Below are 19945 nucleotides of genomic sequence, written 5' to 3' on the forward strand. Positions count from 1 at the left end.
GGGCGGGATTTGCTTTTTTCTGTTAAACCAGTGTTGATCCCAAGTCCCCTCTCTTCCCCCACTTCCCAAAAATCTAAACAAAAAACAATAAACTCACCTTCTGAATCAGATTCTGCAAACACACGTTCACCTTTTGAATCTGGGCTAACTGGGGGCCATGAGGCTCTGAGTGTAAATCTGTTAGAAAATTCTAAAGGAGGAGTTGGAGGCTGACAACATGGTGAAAACATGAGGTCCATCTGCCACTCTTTCTGTCACCACAGGCCATACCTCTTCTCCATCTGGGTCCCCTCATCTCAGTAGCCCTCAAGGCAGGTGGAAAAATCCGATACTCTCCACTCCCATCTCTTTACCAATCCAGTTCCTCTATCCCCCTCAAATAGCACAGTACCCCTTTCCTTCCTTATTCTTTATGGATCCTCCCTGTCTAGTCCTGACCCATTGGAATAGTCCAGGCCACTCCCCCATCTCAATGGGGTGATCCAAACCATGTTCCTCTGAATGGAATGCAGACCGGCCCCCTCCAGTCCCAACAATGAACACCAACCTAACTGCTTGCTGGCATCCAGTCATTACAATGCTGCTTCCAGTTCGTGATCCCTGCCCCTTAACTCTGGCCTTCCCAGGGTGGTGTCAGGCTGTCCACATGTCCCTGCTCCCCGCACACCACACGGCAGCCCCGTACCTCACCAAGAGCCCCTAGGTGCTGCTGTTGTTGCAGTGCCTCCCTCAGACGGCCCTCAAAGCAGGCCTGGCCGCGCTCCAGCAGCTCCAGCCCCTGCCACAGGGCGTCCTGCTCCCTCTCCAGAGACTGCATCCTCTGCAGCTGGGAAGGCAAGAAGCGGAGGCTGACTTGCTCCACAGCAGGGCTCTGGGCCGTGGCCCCTCGTCTCAACCCTTGGCTGGGTTCACTGGTCACGGAGTGTGAGCCCAGCCTGACCACTGAGCACCTGGAGGGCAGGGGAGGCAGGGGAGAAGACTTATGGGTCCTCAAAATTGAGGGGAAATGTAGGGGCAGATCCAGGGGGTGGGCTTCCCTGGGACCTCTTGCTGGACTAATACTCACCCAGAGGAAGAAGCTCCGGGCCCCTGGGTGCCGGCGGCTTGTCCCCAGTGGCAGCAGCAGAACCGTGTAGGGAGCCCCGCCGCGGGGCGGCCCGCCAGGCCCCTGGCTCCCCATGGTTCCGAGGTGAGAAGGGCGGAGCCACGCCCACTGGCGCCCGGGCTGGCCCCTCCCCTCCCCTCCTGCCCTGTGCGCGTCCTACCTTCTTTTCCAGCCGCCTGGGGCCCTTTCTGCTGTGTCTGTCTGAGGCTGGATTGTTCCTACTTAGGGGAAAGACCGTCTCTGTTGGGTTTCTCTGTCTTCCTTCTCATCTGCTTTTGTAGGGTCTGTTGAAAGGGCTGGTCCTCGTGAGGTCCCCCTGGGTGGGACCGAAGGGTCTTCCCTATAGCAGTGTCACTGTGTGTGTGTTTAAGTTGATTTATTTTTAGTGATCTCTACACCCAACGTGATGCTCGAACCCACGACCCCGAGATCACGAGTCGCGCACTCCCGACTGCGCCAGCCAGGCACCCCACGTCCCTGTGTGTCTAATGAGGCAGGGCAGGCCCCTCTGTGGACTTCTGCTTGGTGTTTCATCTCGTTCTTAGTCTTTTGTTTTGTATTGGCTGGTCTAAAGAAACAATAACTTTCTCTGAAGTAAACTTTATTCCTAATATGAAACAAAATTTCCAGGAAAGCTGAGAGTTCTGGGTCTGAGGAAGGTGAGGAGACAGGTTGAGGTGGAGGAGGGCCAAGGAAGGGCTCTCAAAGGATGGCAGTGGCAGCAGGCAGCACTTCCTGACTCATGAAAAGGTCCAGGTCCAAGTTGGGATCGTCCAGATCCAGTTTCAGAAATTTATCTACTAATGTCTGGCAACTGAGGGGAGAGAGGACAGCAGGGTTTATGGCAGAATGGAAAACTGAGTCCCCAGGCAGAGGGAAGAGGCTGTGGCACAGGGAACCCAGGAAAATTTAGGGATTTCAGAAACAAATCATGGGTCTTTGAAGGGTAAAGAGGCTGTCAGGGTCCCTGAAAGGGGAAGAAGAGCTGCAGAACATGCTGGAAAGAACCAGGACACTGGGCCACACACACTCACTTTTCCATTTGCTTCTCCTTTAGCAACTCCTTGACAGGCTTGATAGGTTTCCCACTGCGGATCAAGTCTGAGACCTAGCAACAAGAAGTGGGGGTGGGGTGGGGTGGGGGTGGGGGAGTTGGGTAAGAGAACTGGAAATAAGGGTCAGAAATCCCATGGACCCAGAAACCCAGGCCCCTGAGAGGAGTAGGGACAACAGTAGGGAGCCCTGATGGAGGTGTTTGACCTTTGGATCTCACCTCCTTGCCACGAGTAAGGAGTTGGTCAGGAAGCCCAGCCTGGGCAGCTGTGTGGGAGGCATGGCTGGCCTTGGCAATACCTTCACACACTTGATAGAAGAAGACTAGGTCGTCTCCATCCTCACAGGTCTCCATGGTCTTAAAAGAGATAGAAGGGGACAGTGTGTCATGAGTCACTCTGCGTCCTGCCCTGAAACCCTTGGCCAATCCCTGTGGGGAGTGAGAAACGGGAAGGATGCCTCTGTTCTAACTGAGGAGGCTGTTCTGGGTTCTGGTAAATGTTCCTCCTAGGGAGCCCCAGAGGGCTAGATTGGTATCCTTACCAAATATTGTACAAGGGGCCCTTGTGGCAGCAGCTGGAGCTGAACAAGACTCAGAAAGTTGGTGGCCACAAAGATGTGAGGGCACGTGGGTCCAAGTGCCAGCCAGTGTCTCAGGACAGCGGCCAGAAGTGCGAGCCCGTCCACCTGCGCACAGGGCAAGGGTGAGGGTACTGAACCACAGGTTCAGTGGTCCCCATCTTGCTGTCCCCATCTTGTGCTTTTCTGTTTCTTTTCTGCCCGCATACCCTCTATTCCTCTCCTGAGCCTCCCCACCATTTTCCCCTCTTCAGTTTCTCATCAGCTTGTCTCCTCACCGTGTTGGTTCCCTTTCCAAATTCGTCAATGAGGACCAGAGACTGCTTGGTGGCATTGTTCACTGCTTTCGCCATCTGCTGGGCACCAGGTGGACAAGGGAGCGTTTCAGTAGTGTTCAAGGCCTGCAACGCACTCACCACAGCTGCTTGTGTGTGTGTCCACCCTCCTGGACTGCAAGTTCATTAATGGCAAGACTCGTGTTTTGTTCATCCTTTCATTGCCAACAGTGCCTCATGCAAAGCAAAGGTTCAGGAAAGGTTCATGGTATTGATTCTCAGTGTCTGAACTCGGTGCTCCCTGCCCCTAATACAGAAGGCATGCAGGAGACAGAATGGTTTTCTTGTTCTGATCATTTTTCGAGACTAGAGTTCCTTCCGCACTAACACCCTCCCCCAGCCCCACCGCCCTTTGCTCCCTTTGACCTGGTTGAGGTCGATCATGAAGGTAGAGAGGCCCAGGGAGATGGAGTCACAGCTGTGGATTCGGGTAAAGATGGCGTCTACAGCCCCAATTTCGGCTTCCTCTGCTGGCACAAAGCTGCCCACCAGGGCCATGAATGTGATCAAGCCTACCTAAACGTGGAGGAGACAAGGTCTTGGGCCTGGTGGTGTGGGCCGGGGTGGGGGTGAGGCAAGGCTGAGGGGTGAATTATAGATCAAGGTGGGCAGACACAGTTTAATAGGAGAGGATAGCCCCCTCAGCTCTCTTTAGAATCAGGAAAGAGGGCGGGAGAGTGGACAGAGGCACACTTGGGAACAGCATGGCCCTGTTCAGAGGTGGGGAGAGGCTTTCAGGCCACAGAGGGATCCGTTAGAGCACGGCTCTCCCTCAAGTAGAGAGGAGAACATGGGTGCACGATGGCCTTTCCATGACAGGTCGGGTCAGAACACCAGGGAGGAGCTGCAGGGACCTGTGTTTGCAGGCAGGTGGGAGATGGAGACAATGAAGAAGATGCCAGAGGCCCAGTATGCAGGGACTCTCCTCACCTGTTTGAGGTATATGCTCTTCCCTGAGGAATTGGGTCCAGTGATGACTTTGACCCTCCCTCTGTCCCCACCACATTCTGCAGAGTTGGGCACGAAGGTTCGGGCACAGAGTTCCATCAGAGGATGTCTGCAGTGGGTAGAAAGGTACCTCACACGTGGCCTCTGAATGCAGACGAATGAAGCCACCAGAAGATGGGGCCTTTGGGCCCCTTGTGTCTATGCCTCCACCCCCTTCTGTTCTCACCTGCCATTCTGGATTCGGACCCCAATGAGCTGGGGGGCATAACGGGGCCTTGAGTAGCCATAGTCCCGGGCAGCACTGGCAAGAGCCAGCAGGACGTCCAGGCGGGAGGCAAGGTCCAACACCCGGGTCAAGACAGCGGCCCGTGCCAGCACCTGACACTGCAGCTGGTACATCAACAGGGTCTCCTGGTCTGGGGGTGGGGGAGGGAGGGAGCTGGGCATCAGCTCCATGGGAAAAGGAAGAAGAGACAAAGAAGCCAGGGGACACCTGGAAACAGGCGTGCAGATAGAGTCCAAGGCACCCCAAGCTGCCCGCCCTTCCAGCCTTTTGCTTCTCCTCACCCCGGATGTCACAGTGCAGGTCCCCCAGCAATGCATCCAGCTCCTTGGTTCGAGCACTACGGTAGTGCAGCTTCTCCTCTGACAGAAACTGGGAACAAGAGCTCAAAGCTGTGGGCTTTGCATTCTTGGTCCCCATCTTCTCTAACACCACGTCTGGCCCCACGCCGACTTTTTTTTTTCTTTTAAAAAACTTTTATTTAAAAATAGAACAGATGCAGAGGGTGCCTGGGTGGCTCAGTTGGTTAAGTGTCTGCCTTCAGCTCAGGTCATGATCCCGGGGTCCTGGGATGGAGCCTCGCATTGGGCTCCCTGCTCAGTGGGGAGTCTGCTTCTCCCTCTCCCACTCCCCCTGCTTGTGTTCCTGCTCTCGCCTCTGCCTCTGTCTCTTTTAAATAAATAAATAAAATCTTAAAAAAAAAAGAACAGATGCAGAAAACAAATATATAGCTTAAGGAATTGTTATGAGGCAAATACCCTTGTAACCAACCACGTAGGTTGCAAAGTAGGTTAAAAAACTAAAATTTTCGGGCACCTGGGTGGCTCAGTCATTAAGTGTCTGCCTTCGGCTCAGATTGTGATCCCAGGGTCCTAGGATCGAGCCCCACATCAGGCTCCCTGCTCCGTGCTCCGAGAAGCTCCCTGCTTCTCCCTCTCCCACTCCCCCTGCTTGTGTTCCTGCTTTCACTCTCTGTCTCTTTTAAATAAATAAATAAAATCTTAAAAAAAAAAAAAGCTAAAATTTTGTCAGCTACCCCAGAGAGCCATCCTAATCACAATCCTCTCCAACTCCTCAAAAGTAACCTCTATTCTGACCTCTTTGGGAATCAATTCCTTATTTTCTTTATAAGTTTATCATTCAAATATTCATTCTTTTTTTTCTTTTTAAAGAGAGAGAGAGGGAGTGTGGATTGGGGGGAAGGGGCAGAGAGAGAGAGGGAGAGAGAATCTTAAGCAGGTTCCACGCTCAGCATGGAATCCGAGGTGGGGCTCGATCTCACAACCCTGAGATCATGACCTGAGCTGAAACTAAGAGTTGGACGCTTTGGGGCACCTGGGTGGCTCAGTTGCTAAGCGGCTGCCTTAGGCTCAGGTCATGATCCCAGGGTCCTGGGATCGAGCCCCACATCGGGCTCCCTGCTCCGCAGGAGGCCTGCTCTCCCTCTCCCACTCTGGCTGCTTGTGTTCCTGCTCTCGCTGTCTCTCTCCGTCAAATAAATAAATAAAATCTTAAAAAAAAAAAAAGAGTTGGACGCTTAACTGACTGAGCCACTCAGGTGCCCCCCGCCCCCGCCAAATATTCATTTTTTTTTTGCTCCCCTCCAAATAAAATTAAAAATTTATTTTCTATTTTTACAGGAACACAGAGAGAAAGACACTAACACTAGGGAAGCATGAATACATGGCCAACTGGCTTCCAGGAAGTTTCCATCATGGCAGGGCAGATGAGAGGAGAAGCCAGGACATTTCTCCCTCTGCCTTAGGAGTTTCTCCTATTTGGCTGAATCCTCTCTAGGGTTCTAGCTCCTACTGTTTCAAGGTCTAAGGCTCTGCTGGCCCACTTCTTCCCGTTGTCTCTTCAGCCTCGGGGGTGGAAGCAGCTTTCTGTTGACATGGACATCTGCGTTGTCCCAGCTTTTGAGTTTCTCTTTCAGTTCTCCCATTAACTGTACAACCAATTCCCTGTATTAAATTCCTTCCATTAGAAATAGCTGGAATGGCATTTGTTTCTCCTTACTGGATACTGGCGGATGGAGAGCTGAAAAGAGTTTAAGATGAGGCCTTGTGGAAGGCCACACCACAAGTACTGGAGTATTTGGGGTTCAGCTGCCTTCAAAACTTAAAGCCCTCCCTTTAGAACATGGTGTTCCTTGGTGAGTATCCAATGTTTACAATTTAATTCTTAAATTAGTGACAAAATAACAATTAAAAACAATCTCAAACATCTTTGTTTTTTTAAGTCCATGGATCCTTTTAGCAAGGTCTGATTTGTTTATGAAATTCTTACCAATGTGGGGCTCTTTCCTAGGATACGGGCTGAATTTTCCTCAGTGAATCCTTTGGAGTATTCCTTCTTACCTCCTCTGAAGTCGTTGTTTCTTTGATACTTGTGCTGAAGCTGAACAGGCTTGTTGAAAGGAACAAAGCCCTTTGAACAAAGGAGCAGGGTGAGGACGAATGAGCCCCGATTAACCACCCCTGGATACGGCACATGTGAAACTGGGCCCCGGCATTCTGTACTTGAATTGCAGAAATGCAACTAGGTCTTCATGTTGGTGGTGGAGAACCACCAAATATTCATTCTTAAAGACTAGTTTAGTTATGCCTTCCGCTGATGATTTCTACAACTCTTTTTTTTTTTTTTAAGATTTTATTTATTTATTTGACAGAGACACAGCGAGAGAGGGAACACAAGCAGGGGGAGTGGGAGAGGGAGAAGCAGGCTTCCCACAGAGTGGGGAGCCTGATGCGGGGCTCGATCCCAGGACCCTGGGATCATGACCTGAGCCAAAGGCAGACTCTTAACGACTGAGCCACCCAGGCGCCCCTCTACAACTCTTTTTTTAATTCCAGTATCATTAGCATACAGTGTTATATTAGTTTCAGGTGTACATTACTCAACAATTCTGCACATTACTCTGTGCTGGTCAAAATGAGTGGACTCTTAATCCCCTCCACCTGTTTCACCCATCCCCCCACCCACCTCCCCTCTGGTAACCATCAGTTTGTTCTCTACAGTTATGGGTCTGTTTTTTGGTTTGTCTCTTTTTCTCTTTGTCCATTTGTTTTGTTTCTTAAATTCCACATACGAGTGAAATCATATGGAATTTGTCTTCCTCTGACTGGCTTATTATACTTAGCATAATACTCCATGCCACTGCAAATGGTAAGATTTTGTCCTTTTTTATTGCTGAGTAATATCCCACTGTATGTAATACCACATCCTCTTTATCCATTCATCTATCAGTGGACACTTGGGCTGCTTCCACAGCGTGGCTATTGTAGACAATGCTGCTATAAAATAGAGGTGCATGTATCCCTTTGAATTAGTGTTTTTGTATTCTCTGGGTATATTTGGGTAAATACTCCGTAGTGCGATTCCTGGATCATTGGGTGGTTCTATTTTTAATTTTTTGAAGAACTTCCATACAGTGGCTGCACCAGTTTGCATCCCCACCAACAGTGCATGAGGGTTCCTTTTTCTCCACATCCTCACCAACACTTGTTGTGTCTTGAGTTTTTGATTTTTTAATTTTAGCCATTCTAACAGATATGAGGTGATATCTCATTGTGGTTTTTGTTTTTTTTTTTTAAGATTTATTTATTTGAGAGGGAGAGGAGGGAGGGGCAGCAGGAGAGGGAGAGAAGCAGACTCTGTGCTGAGTGCAGAGCCCAATGCAGGGCTCGATCTCACGACCCTGAGATCATGATCAGAGTCAAAATCAAGAGTTGGCACACCTAACCGACTGAGCTACCCAGGCGCCCCTCATTGTGGTCTTGATTTGCATTTCCCTGATGATCAGTGATGTTGAGCATCTTTTCATGTGTCTTTTGGCCATCTGGATGTGTCTTCTTTGGACAAATGTCTGAACATGTCTTCTGCCTATTTTTTAATTAGATTATTTGTTTTTTTGGTGTTGAGTTATGTACGTTTCTTTTTATTTATTTAAATAATTTCTACACCCAGTGTGGAGCTCGAAGTCACAACCCCGAGATCAAGAGTCTCATGCCAAACTGCCCTTAAGTTCTTTATATATTGCATACCTCTACTGGGTATGTCATTTGCAAATATCTTCTGCCATTCAGTAGGTTGTCTTTTATCTGTTGTTTCCTTTGCAGTGCAGAATCTTTTTATTTTGATGTAGTCCCAGTAGTTTAAAGATTATTTATTTTTCTTTCTTTCTTTCTTTCTTTATTTATTTTAGAGAGAGAGCATGAGTGGGGGGAGGAGCAGAGGGGAAGGGAGAGGAACGAGCCAACTCTGTGCTAAGCGAGGAGCCCAGCGCAGGGCTTGATCTCACGGCCCTGAGATCATGACCTAAGCCAAAACCAGGACTCAGACGCTTAACAGACTGAGCCACCCAGGCGCCCCTATGTAGTCCCAATAGTTTATTTTTGCTTTTGTTTTCCTTGCCTCAAGAGACATACCTAGAAAAATGTTGCTGTGCCCAGTGTCAGAGAAATTACGGCCTGTATTCTCTTCTAGGATTTTTATGGTTTCAGGCCTCACATTGAGGTCTTTAATTGATTTTGAATTCATTTTTGTGTATGGTGTTAGAAGATGGTCCAGTTTCATTCTTACTATACGTTGCCGTCCAGTTTTCCCAACACCATTTGTTGAAGAGACTGCCTTTTCCCCATTGCATATTCTTTCCTGCTTTGTCAAAGATTAATTGACCAGAGGTGCCTTATTTTATTTATTTATCTGATTGAGAGAGAGACAGAGAGAGCAAGAGCCAGGAAGGGTGGGGGAGGGAGGAGAGGGGCAGAGGACGAGGGAGAAGCAGACTCCACACTGAGCAGGGAGCCCAACATGTGGCTCAATCCTAGGACCCTGAGATCATGACCTGAGACAAAGGCAGACGCTTAACTGGCTGAGCCACCCAGGTGCCCCAATAAATAAAATCTTGAAAAAAAAGATTAATTGACCATATAATCATGGGTTTATTTCTGGGCTTTCTGTTCTGTTCCATTGATCTGTGTCTATTTTTGTGCTAACATCATACTGTTTTGATTACTACAACTTTGTGATACAACTTTAACTCTGGAATTGTGATACCTCCAGTTTTTTTTTGTTTTTTTTTTTTCCAAGATTGCTTTGGCTATTTGGGGTCTTTTATGTTCCATACCAATTTTAAGATAATTTGTGAAAAGTGCTGTTGGTATTCTGATGGGGATTGCATTAAATCTGTAGATTGCTTTGGGTAGTATAGGCATTTGAACAATATTTGTTCTTCCAACCCAGAGAATGGAATGCCTTTCCATTTCTTTGTGTCATCTTCAATTTCTTTCATCAAGGTTTTATAGTTTTCAGAGTACAGATGTTTCATCTCTTTCCCACCCTGACTTCTTTCCCTTTTATCTCAGAGCTGGTAAGGATCAAAGTAGAACTATAGAAGAGACAACCCATATTGGGAAGTACTGATAGGGTAAGGCCCTCCCTCAACTATTGACTTATTTCTCTTATCACCCCCTACAGAGGTCAAGGGTCTTACCATGAAGTCCAGTCCTTCAATCTCAAAGTCACTGGCCTCTGCCATGGAAGGCAGGCGGGGAATAGAGAGAAGGAAGCCAATCTGAGGAGAGTAAAGAGATAAAACAGGGAGTAAAGTACCAAGTACTGGGCACCTTATCTCCCTGGAGGACACCAGAGTTCTGCATTCCTGCAGTGCTTCCCTCAGGGGCCTAAAGCTACCACAGGGTGTTCATATTCTTTAGGCTTCTCCAGGAGTTTTCTTATCTAGCAGTGTGTCCTTCAAGAGCTTAATATCTCCCATAAAAGATCCCTGGGGGTTACACCCACCCTCCTGCCCTCACCAGAGGGATGTAGATGACACTGCATGAAGGAATACGGGAGTCCAGATTCTCTAGCTCCTTCCGGGCGACCTCAGTGAGGAAACTGGGAAGTCCCATCAGCCTTCGTTTTTCTAGGAGGGTGGAAGACATGTGGGTATCAAAAGTAAGGTTCCTGCCATGTTGGCCCCAGTTATCCCCGGTTGTAGTGGCCACCTACTGATGATGGTACCCCGTCACTGGGTGGGCTCATGTTTCAGGGCTCACAGGCCCAACTGCACACCCAACACTCACTCTCATCAATGTCAGGATCTATATTGGGGAGGACTGTGAAGCGATTTTCAGCAAGACTGCCCTCAAAGTCCACCTGAGGAGATAAAAAGTCTAGTTGCTCATCACCCAGAACTGTCCCCAGTCCTGTTCCTCACCTCTCCTTGGGCCCCTATTCTCCCTGCATTTTCTGTTTTGACTCTAACCCTCCAAGCATGTCTCTGATGTTCTGCCACCTCCTCTCACCATCCCATTCTTTGGTCACCCAACTGACCTTGATGTCTCCCATCTTCAACACCACATTCCCCAGAGCCCGGTCTTTCTCCATCCTCCAATCCCACCTCTCTCCCCTAGGTCCCCAGGGGCTCTGCCTCTTTCTTCCACTCACCACCTTCCCAATGAGGCTGGCGATATGGTGCAGGTCGTCAGAGAACTCTTGGGCAATGTCCTGAAAGAGCTGGATGGACTGGGGCAGGGAGCGGCAGGCATCCCTCAGACCCAGGGCACTGTACACAGTCTGTAGCAGAAATGGACAGAAGGCGGGCTGAGGTGAGGGGACAGGGAAGGACAGGGGAGGAAACACAGTAAGAAAGAGGATCTCAAAGGCAAAGAAGAAACAGTAAGTGAGGAAATGGCATCTGTAAAACTCTGTGTCAGGCACTCCACTCAACAGTGAGGCCACAAAGAACTAAAATGTGGCCCCTGTCCCAGATGAGCTCATGGTCTAGTGAGAAAGACAGAAATAGACCCAGAAAATTTAAAAATAAAATGGTAGGTGCTTTAATAGAGGAAAGGATTTCATATTGAGGAAGGTTAGCATACAAGGATTTATTTCTTAGCTCTGTCCGTGGTGAGAAGTGACAGATACCCCAGTAGCAATAACCATGTCTAGTGTCCAGATCTGGTTTCTAATACTGTTCTCCAAAGAAGGTAACCAGGACTCCTTGGAGAAATGGTTGATTCCAGGGCTGGGGCAAGGAAAATATAAGATGAGCCTGGAGCATCTTGTAGCGGTAGAAACTTATGAAGTGTTCAAAAATGGACTGGGGGCCATGTCAGAAGGGCATTATCAAAAGCCTATCTGAATTTGAAAAGCCAATCTGAAGGCCAAATGGGCATATTAAAAGCCAATCTGAAAAGAACTCTCAAAGATCTAAACTAGAAAAATGTGAGCAAAAATAAACAACAGCATTGAATTATAACTCATAAAATATTTATGAGATAATTGGCCTATGATTATGTAACATGCTAACATTTTTTTATAAGATGTTAACATTAATGGAAGCTGAGTGAAAAGGTATATGAGAACACCCTGTACAATTTTTGTGGCTTTTCTTTACATCTTAAACTATTTTTTAAAAAAGAAATTAAAAACAACAGAAGGATAAATCTTTATTTTTATTTATTTTTATTTTTTTTAAGATTTTATTTATTTATTTGAGAGAGAGAGTAAGAGAGAGAGCACAAGAGGGAGGAGCGGGAGAGGGAGAAGCAGACTCCCTGCTGAGCAGGGAGCCCGATGCGGGACTCGATCCCGGGACTCCAGGATCATGACCTGAGCCGAAGGCAGTCGCTTAACCAACTGAGCCACCCAGGCGCCCAACAGAAGGATAAATCTTAAACATTTTTTAAAGAAAATGTTAAAGGTAGAAAGGGGGAAAAGATAGAAACCAGAATTAGTTGCCTATACCTTGTTTGGGAGGTTACATTTTGGAACTGCGTAAATATTTTACATAATTATAAAAGTAAATTAAATCTTAAAAAACCAGGGGCGTCTGGGTGGCTCAGTTGGTTAAGTGACTGCCTTTGGCTCAGGTCATGATCCCAGGGTCCTGGGATTGAGCCCCACATCGGGATCCCTGCTCAGTGGGGAGCCGGCTTCTCCCTCTGCCTGTTCTAACTACTCCGCCTACCACTCCCCCTGCTTGGGCTCTCCCTCTCTCTGACAAATAAAATAAATAAAATCTTTAACAAAAAATTAAAAACCAATTCCTAAAAATCAAAAATAGAATGAAACAAATGAACACAAATGTATATTCAGTTAGTGACATAACCACACAGAGAGGAACTATTCCAAGTGACTAAAACACAGTCATTTGGCTGTATCCTTAGTAGGGACAAAAAGAACTTCCCTTCTTCCCCCGAAAAAATCTTATTTTCAGCAATAATATCATTGGTAGTAGTGCTGGTATTGCTATACTAAGATTGTTGTGGATGTAATGTAAGAAAAGAAAATGAGTGATATTCTAATCTTATCATTCCTAGCGTTACTGAGAACCAGAATTTCCACTATAGAAGAAGGAAGGTTGAAGAGAATAGTATAGGAATATACAAGGTAAGAACCCTGTGCTTCTGAATTTAAATTGCTGGTATCAGTACCAATTTGTCATGTATTTCACTTTTTAAAAATTCTAGATATCGGGCGCCTGGGTGGCTCAGTTGGTTAAGCGACTGCCTTTGGCTCAGGTCATGATCCCAGGGTCCTGGGATGGAGTCCCACATCGGGCTCCCGGCTCAGCAGGATGCCTGCTTCTCCCTCTCCCACTCTCCCTGCTTGTGTTCCTGCTCTCGCTGTCTCTGTCTCTGTCAAATAAATAAATAAAATCTTAAAAAAAAAAAAATTCTAGATATGTCTGCAGAAAAGCCTTTAAAGCAATAAGCAAAACATGCTGTGTGTGCATCCTCTAGGATTCAGACTGTGATACAGAAATGCCATTTTTCTCTAGGGGCGCCTGGGTGGCTCAGTTGGTTAAGCGACTGCCTTCGGCTCAGGTCATGATCCTGGAGTCCCGGGATCGAGTCCCGCATCGGGCTCCCTGCTCGGCGGGGAGTCTGCTTCTCCCTCTGACCTTCCTCCCTCTCATGCTCTCTGTCTTTCATTCTCTCTCTCTCAAATAAATAAATAAAATCTAAAAAAAGAAAAAAAGAAAAAAAAAGAAATGCCATTTTTCTCTAAAAGGAACCAGTGCTCTTTGGGAAAGATCTCGTTCTGGGTCAGAACCAAGAGATGTAGGGGCACCTGGCTGGCTCAGTCAGTAGAGCACGCAACTCTTGATCTCAGGGTTGTGAGTTCAAGCCCCACCTTGGGTGTAGAGATTACTTAAAATAAATCCATATAATTTAAAAAAAGAAAGAACCAGGAGATGTAAATGATGTATCTGGTACATCTTCTCAAACGAGAGAGCAGGAGGGGAGCTATCAAGTGCAGACGTCTACTGGGGTCATGTTTAAGGGACTCAGAAGCCAACATGAAGAGGCTCCCATTGGCCACAGATGGAATAATCTGAACATGTAGAAAGATTAAAAATGCAATGGACTGAAACACGTGTAAATCTGAGTTTGTGATGATACTAAAACAACAAAAAATACACTGGCTACCTTGGGGCATGTTAGGGAACTAATAATTTCTTATATGCTGAAGAGCTGGTAAATAAAGGCAGGGGAGAAAATCAAGCAATTTCTACGATATGAAATGCACCACTGAGTAACCAAAAAGCAGATGAGAGGAAGTTTCTCTTTACAGAAACATTCAGACTAATAAATGGAGAAAGAATGACAGAATAACACTACTTTGCAATCCCTAAGGAATTAATGGACTTAGGTATTAAACATCAAAAGCTGCTAACATCACAAAAAGAGAGACAGACGTATCAGGCATTATATTCCTCCGCTTATAAAACAATATTGAAAAAAAAAATCAAACTTGGATTTGGTCAATCTTCTAGATCCAACTATTAACAAAAATTCTAGAAGAGAGTAAAACATGTCAAAAACATGTACAGAATGTAATCAGCAAAATCCAGGTTAAGGAAAACTCTACTGGACAAACGATCCAATTTCTTCACCAAATAACTTGCAAGGGGAAAAAGAAAACTAAAGATTGAGATAGAGATGGAGGGAGAACAGTGAAATGAAAAAGGAACCCACAAAGAGGACTTCAAGAGACATCATCCCATTGCCATATCTTGAACATATTTGCATCCTAATTAAACAAAATGTATTTTTTTTTCCAAGGATTTTATTTATTTGACAGAGAGACACAGAGAGGGAACACAAGCAGGGGGAGTGGGAGAGGGAGAAGCAGACCCCCCACTGAGCAGGGAGCCAGATGTGGGGCTTGATCCCAGGACCCTGGGATCATGACCTGAACCAAAGGCAGACGCCCAACGACTGAGCCACCCAGGCGCCCTACAAAATGTATTTTTTTAAATCATGACATTTAAGAGAGGATTAGAAATGTGAACATCAGATAATTGATGATATTCAAGAATTATGTTAATTGTTAGTAAGATTATGGTATTGTTATTCTTTTTTAAAAGCAATTTTCTTTTAGAAATCATACTGAAATAGTTATAGGTGAAATGATATGATGGCTGGGAATTGCTTCAAACTAATCCAGGAAGGGGAAAGGGGGAGAAGATATACATGAAACAAGATTGGTATGAGTCTAGGTGTTAAAGCTGCATGCTGGGTACATGGGGGTTCATTATATTATTCTAAATTTTTTTGAGTTTCCACAATACAAAGTTGTTGTTGTTAAAGTGTTGGGATAAAGTTGGACGGGTGAGCAGAGTACACAGGGTCTGGATTGCCTGCTGAGAGGCTTAACCTGGACCTCCGGGCTTCTAGAAGGGAGGTCTTACCTTGTATAGAACCTGCCAGTCGCTGGCCTTGGTGTGGGACAGCTTCATGCGTTTCAGAATCAGCTACAGTCAGACAAGGGGACGGCCACTGTTTCCCTTCTCCCACTCTAGTGCCCCCCAAGAAGCCCAATGTCCACTACCGACCCTCAAGCTCCTTCCCCACCTCCCTGCCCCCACCCTGGGCTCACAGGTACATTCTTGATATGACCCAGCAACCGATGCAGCATTTGAGCCATGTCCAGATTCTGAGGTAGGAGGAAAAACTGAATGACATCCAACCGAGCATTTAGCTCTCCCAGGTCCTGAGTTGGACGTGTGAACCACAGCCTAAAAGTGAGGGATGAAGTAGGGGACCAGAAATTACATCTGTGCTCATCATTGTCTTTTTTTTTTTTTTTTAAGATTTTATTTACTTGAGGGTTGTTGGGGTGAAGGGGGATGGGAGGTATGGGGTGCCTGGGTGATGGACATTGGGGAGAGTATGTGCTATGGTGAGCGCTGTGAATTGTGTAAGACTGATGAATCACAGACCTGTACCCCTGAAACAAATAATACATTATATGTTAATTAAAAAATAAAATAAAAATAAAAATAAAAGATTTATTTGAGAGGGAGAGAGAGAGCAAGCACGAGGAGGGAGGGTCAGAGGGAGAATCAGATTCCTCACGGAGCAGGGAGCCCAACACGGGGCTTGATCCTGGGACTCTGGGATCATGACCTGAGCTGAAGGCAGACACCTAACTGACTGATCCACCCAGGTGCCCCCTCATCACTGTCTTGATCTCAATTTGTGACAGTGTGTGTTTGGAGGGCCCTGGGGATTGTGGTGATACGGATCTGTACTGGCAAGCCCAGTGTCCTATCTGTGCAGGTGTGTTTACACATGTCTACTAAAAATCTCTGCATGTGAGCACGACTGTTTATCATGGTTTTGATGCATGTGACCATGTGTCATTCCATGTGGATATGCGGTGGAGCTTGTCAATATTTAGAGGGAGAGCAGCGTATTGAAGTATTTGTGTGCCAACACTCTAGCTTTCTCTGCGGCTGAGTAGGAGAGGGTGAGTCAGCATGAGTTTAAATGCATTTGGCTGTGAAAGTCCCTTGGGTGTAATAGCACAGACGTTCGTCTTTTCCTGTTCTTCTGTGAAAGTATATAGCCATTCCATGCGGAACGGTACGTCCTCAATTCATGATAATGGTCATCTCTGCAGAGAGAAAAGGATTGGGAAGGGACACTTTAAGAGGCTTCCATAACATTGTCTCTCTTTTTTTTAGACTTTAAGAAATAAATATTTATTTATTTATTTATTTGAGAGAGAGAGGGCACGAACATGGGGAGGGCCAGAGGGACAAGCAGACTCCCTGCTGAGCGGGGAGCCTGATGCAGGGCCTCCATCCCAGGACACTGAGATGATGACCTGAGCCAAAATCAGACGCTGAACCTACTAAGCCACCCAGGCCACCACCCCCCCACCCCACCATTTTTCAAGTAAGCTCTATGCCCAACGTGGGGCTTGAACTTATGACCACAAGATGAAAAGTCACATGCTGTACCCACTGAGCCAGCCAGGCACCCCTTTAATAACATTATCTTATTCTTAATTTTGCTGGTGAAAACATAGAAGTTTATATCATCATCATCATCACCATTATTACTTCCACCTTTTGTGTGCCTGAGGTATTTGCTAATAAATTAAATGAGTATACAATAATAAATGTCTCATCTGGGTTTGTCTGATTCTGGGTGTCCCTGTCTTTCTATGGCTACAGAGAGAGTGTGCGACTCTGCAAGGACCTGTGAGCCCATGAGTTCTTTTCTGCATTAGAGCGGCCATTAGGCATATGCTATTTTATACAAGAAGCAACCTGTGGAGACGCTGGGGCCCGGGGATGTGTATCTCACACCACAGTAGAGGGCCAGTCACCCTGGGTTAGAGCACCCCAGGCTAGAGTGAAGCGGAGGGCTCAGTGGGATTCGAGGGTGGGTTTTAGGCACCTCTGCTCCTCAGCCACCTGCAGCAAGTGTAGGGCAGACTGTGAATACCTGTCCCCACCTTGGAGAGCTTTGCCAAGCTGCCTATCTTGTAAAATCCTGAGGTTTTTCTGACTCATATATGCTAGTGCCGGGAGAAATCTTAGTCAAGCTAAACCTCCTAATTTTACAGCTGAGAAAATGAAGCGCTTAGAGAATAAGCAGCTTGTCCAAAGTCATGGGGCTAGTAAGAAGTATAGCTGGGTCTCGAACTCAGGTCTGCAGATGGCTAGGACAGTGCTCTTCAGAGCAATGTGACATTCAGTCACCTTCCTGGTGCCCCATTCAGCTGGGCCAATTGGGTCCTTAGTTCATAATTCAGGTTATGTTTCCATGCCCTGCTGGAACCTACCTGGGGGATCTGCACTCCTCCCCAACTTTAACTCTGTTCTCTTCTCCACTAAGAATTCCTTCCCTCTCATCCCTTGCTGAGATGAGAGATCTGCACCTGTAGAATGTGGGGGTGATTAAATGATCCCAATTACCTGGAGATGACCTCAGGGATTATCCTAAAAACCTCCAAAAGACACACAGTGCAGGGCAGGTGAGGTGGGGAAAGAATTGTGCACCTGTGGGCTATCAAAGCTTTCAGCTCTGAGTTTGTAGGGACCATGTGACCCATGTGCTTGCATCTGGGTACCGTGCTCACTCACTGGGTGCTACCACATCCAAGGCCATGTGCCAGGCACTGAGGTCACAGGTATGACCACTGTATGGAGCTTGCAGTTAAGAGAGCAAGCAGGTTCACTGACCGCTAACTCCAAGCTGATGTGACAGTGCAGCCAGAAAACATAAACAGGCACTAAGCAAACGGGAAGGTGCATGTCAGTCTCCCTAGAGGTGCCTGTGAAGGTTTCACGGAAGGGGTGATAGTGGGCTTGCACCTTGAAGAGGATGTAAGATTCTGACAGGTGAAGAACAAGGGAAAGACTTTCCAGAAGGAACTGCATAAACACAGGCTTGGTGTATTCCCATGACGGAAAGTGGCCCACACAACTGGAATATAGGGTGGATCCAGTGAGAAAGGACTTAGGCAGGGCTCGAGAAGATAATCATGGAAATTTAAGTTGAGGTGAATGGGAGGGCCTCTGAACACCATACTGCTAAAGATGCTGATCTTCACCCCGGCAGGGAATGGGGAAGCCTCCTGAGGTTTATGTTATTTTGTTTCTACTTAAGGTTTAAAAAAGTGGAGTGACACGCTCAGATATCTATTTTGGAATAACAAGTATTTTGGAACGAAGGACAGTTAGAAAAAGAAGAGATTAGAGGCAGAGAGACCACTTTGAAGGTGACTGTGATGCTCCAGGTTGGAAATGATTATAGCCAGAATTAGAGCCGTGGGAAGAGGGAGGGAGATGGCTGAGAAAGGCATCTCAGGGTAGAATCAATAGGCTTTAGTGAATAACTGAATATGAAGGGTGAAGGAGAAGCATCAATCCAAGGTTCAGCACTTGAGAAGTAGTATTGCCAGCAATGCCATTAGCAAGAAAAAAAAGGTGCAGGAAGAGGAACGGGCCCAGTGGGCATCAGTTTAGATGCTCTGAGTTTGAACTATGTGGAAATTGCAAGTGGGGATGATGTGCAGTGTGCATTCTACATACGGAATTTGGAACTAGAGACACAATTTTGAAAATCATCAGAGAATAGCTCAAATTTAGGGGTGCCTGGATGGCTCAGCCGGTTGAGTGTCTGCCTTCAGCTCAGGTCATGATCTCGGGGTCCCAGGATTGAGTCCCACATCGGGTTCCCAGCTCGGCAGGGAGTCTGCTTCTCCCTTTCTCACTCTCCCTCTGCTCTCCTTCTATCTGTCTCTCTCAAATAAATAAATAAAAACCTAAAAAAAAAAAATAGCTCAAATTTGAAGTATGGTTTTTATAATTAAAGATAGTACTGTGTGGGGTGCCTGGCTGGCTTGGTCGGCGAGCATATGACTTTTGATCTTGGGATAGTGAGTTGGAGCCCCATGTTGGGGGGTATATTGTACTTAAAAAAAATCTTTTAGGGGCGCCTGGGTGTCTCATTCGGTTGAGCATCTGACTTCGGCTCAGGTCATTATCTCAGGGTCTTGGGATCGAGCACCACATTGGTCTCCCTGCTCAGCGAGGAGTTTGCTTGTCCCTCTCCCTCTGCCCCTTCTCTCTCTCTCTTAAATAAATAAAATCTTAAAAAAAAAAATCTTTGGGGCACCTGGGTGGCTCAGTTATTAAGCGTCTGCCTTCGGCTCAGGTCATGATCCCAGGGTCCTGGGATCGAGCCCCGCATCAGGCTCCCTGCTCCGCGGGAAGCCTGCTTCTCCCTCTCCCACTCCCCCTGCTTGTGTTCCCTCTCTTGCTGTCTCTGTCTCTGTCAAATAAATAAATAAAATCTTAAAAAAAAAAATTTAAAAAATAAAAATTAAAAAAAATATATTAAAAAAAAAAATAAAGCCCAGGGTGCCTGGGGGCTCAGTCGGTTAAGTGTCTGCCTTCAGCTCAGGTCATAATCCCAGGGTCCTGGGATCGAGTCCCACGTCAGGGTTCGCTGCTTGGCAAGGAATCTGCTTCTCCCTCTCCCTCTGTCTGCCACTCCCCCTGCTTGTGTTCCCACTCTCTCTCTGTCAAATGAATAAATAAAATCTTTAAAAATAAATAAATAAAATAAAGCCCTACCATATGAGGTAGAAACTTCCAGTTATTAAAAAAAGACAACGGAGGGCGCCTGGGTGGCTCAGTCGTTAAGCGTCTGCCTTCGGCTCAGGTCATGATCCCAGGGTCCTGGGATCGAGCCCCACATGGGGCTCCCTGCTCTGCGGGAAGCCTGCTTCTTCCTCTCCCACTCCCCCTGCTTGTGTTCCCCCTCTCGCTGTGTCTCTCTCTGTCAAATAAATAAAATCTTTAAAAAAAAAAAAAAAGAAAGT

The 19945-nt window shown here is 46.8% G+C and overlaps 2 protein-coding genes across 2 annotated transcripts in view; both read right to left on the bottom strand.

Moving 5' to 3' along the window:
• SAPCD1 (suppressor APC domain containing 1) overlaps nucleotides 1–1180 on the bottom strand; it is a 6371-nt gene extending 5191 nt beyond the window's left edge. The window contains exons 1-3 of the mRNA XM_044917504.1: nucleotides 1067–1180; nucleotides 686–826; nucleotides 98–190 (exon numbers count right to left, since the gene is read on the bottom strand). Of these exons, the coding sequence (XP_044773439.1) occupies nucleotides 98–190; nucleotides 686–826; nucleotides 1067–1180 (348 nt within the window). The remainder of the gene's footprint in view (nucleotides 1–97; nucleotides 191–685; nucleotides 827–1066) is intronic.
• Nucleotides 1181–1807: 627 nt separating this feature from the next.
• Nucleotides 1808–19945, bottom strand: part of MSH5 (mutS homolog 5) — a 23559-nt gene continuing 5421 nt past the window's right edge. Inside the window, exons 11-25 of the mRNA XM_021696995.1 lie at nucleotides 15200–15338; nucleotides 15012–15074; nucleotides 10757–10885; nucleotides 10393–10465; nucleotides 10123–10232; nucleotides 9801–9881; nucleotides 4588–4675; nucleotides 4247–4436; nucleotides 4003–4129; nucleotides 3439–3588; nucleotides 3016–3093; nucleotides 2702–2845; nucleotides 2379–2516; nucleotides 2140–2213; nucleotides 1808–1919 (exon numbers count right to left, since the gene is read on the bottom strand). Of these exons, the coding sequence (XP_021552670.1) occupies nucleotides 1808–1919; nucleotides 2140–2213; nucleotides 2379–2516; nucleotides 2702–2845; nucleotides 3016–3093; nucleotides 3439–3588; nucleotides 4003–4129; nucleotides 4247–4436; nucleotides 4588–4675; nucleotides 9801–9881; nucleotides 10123–10232; nucleotides 10393–10465; nucleotides 10757–10885; nucleotides 15012–15074; nucleotides 15200–15338 (1696 nt within the window). The remainder of the gene's footprint in view (nucleotides 1920–2139; nucleotides 2214–2378; nucleotides 2517–2701; nucleotides 2846–3015; nucleotides 3094–3438; nucleotides 3589–4002; nucleotides 4130–4246; nucleotides 4437–4587; nucleotides 4676–9800; nucleotides 9882–10122; nucleotides 10233–10392; nucleotides 10466–10756; nucleotides 10886–15011; nucleotides 15075–15199; nucleotides 15339–19945) is intronic.

Source organism: Neomonachus schauinslandi, chromosome 8 (genome assembly GCF_002201575.2).
Source record: "Neomonachus schauinslandi chromosome 8, ASM220157v2, whole genome shotgun sequence".
Lineage (NCBI taxonomy): Eukaryota > Metazoa > Chordata > Mammalia > Carnivora > Phocidae > Neomonachus > Neomonachus schauinslandi.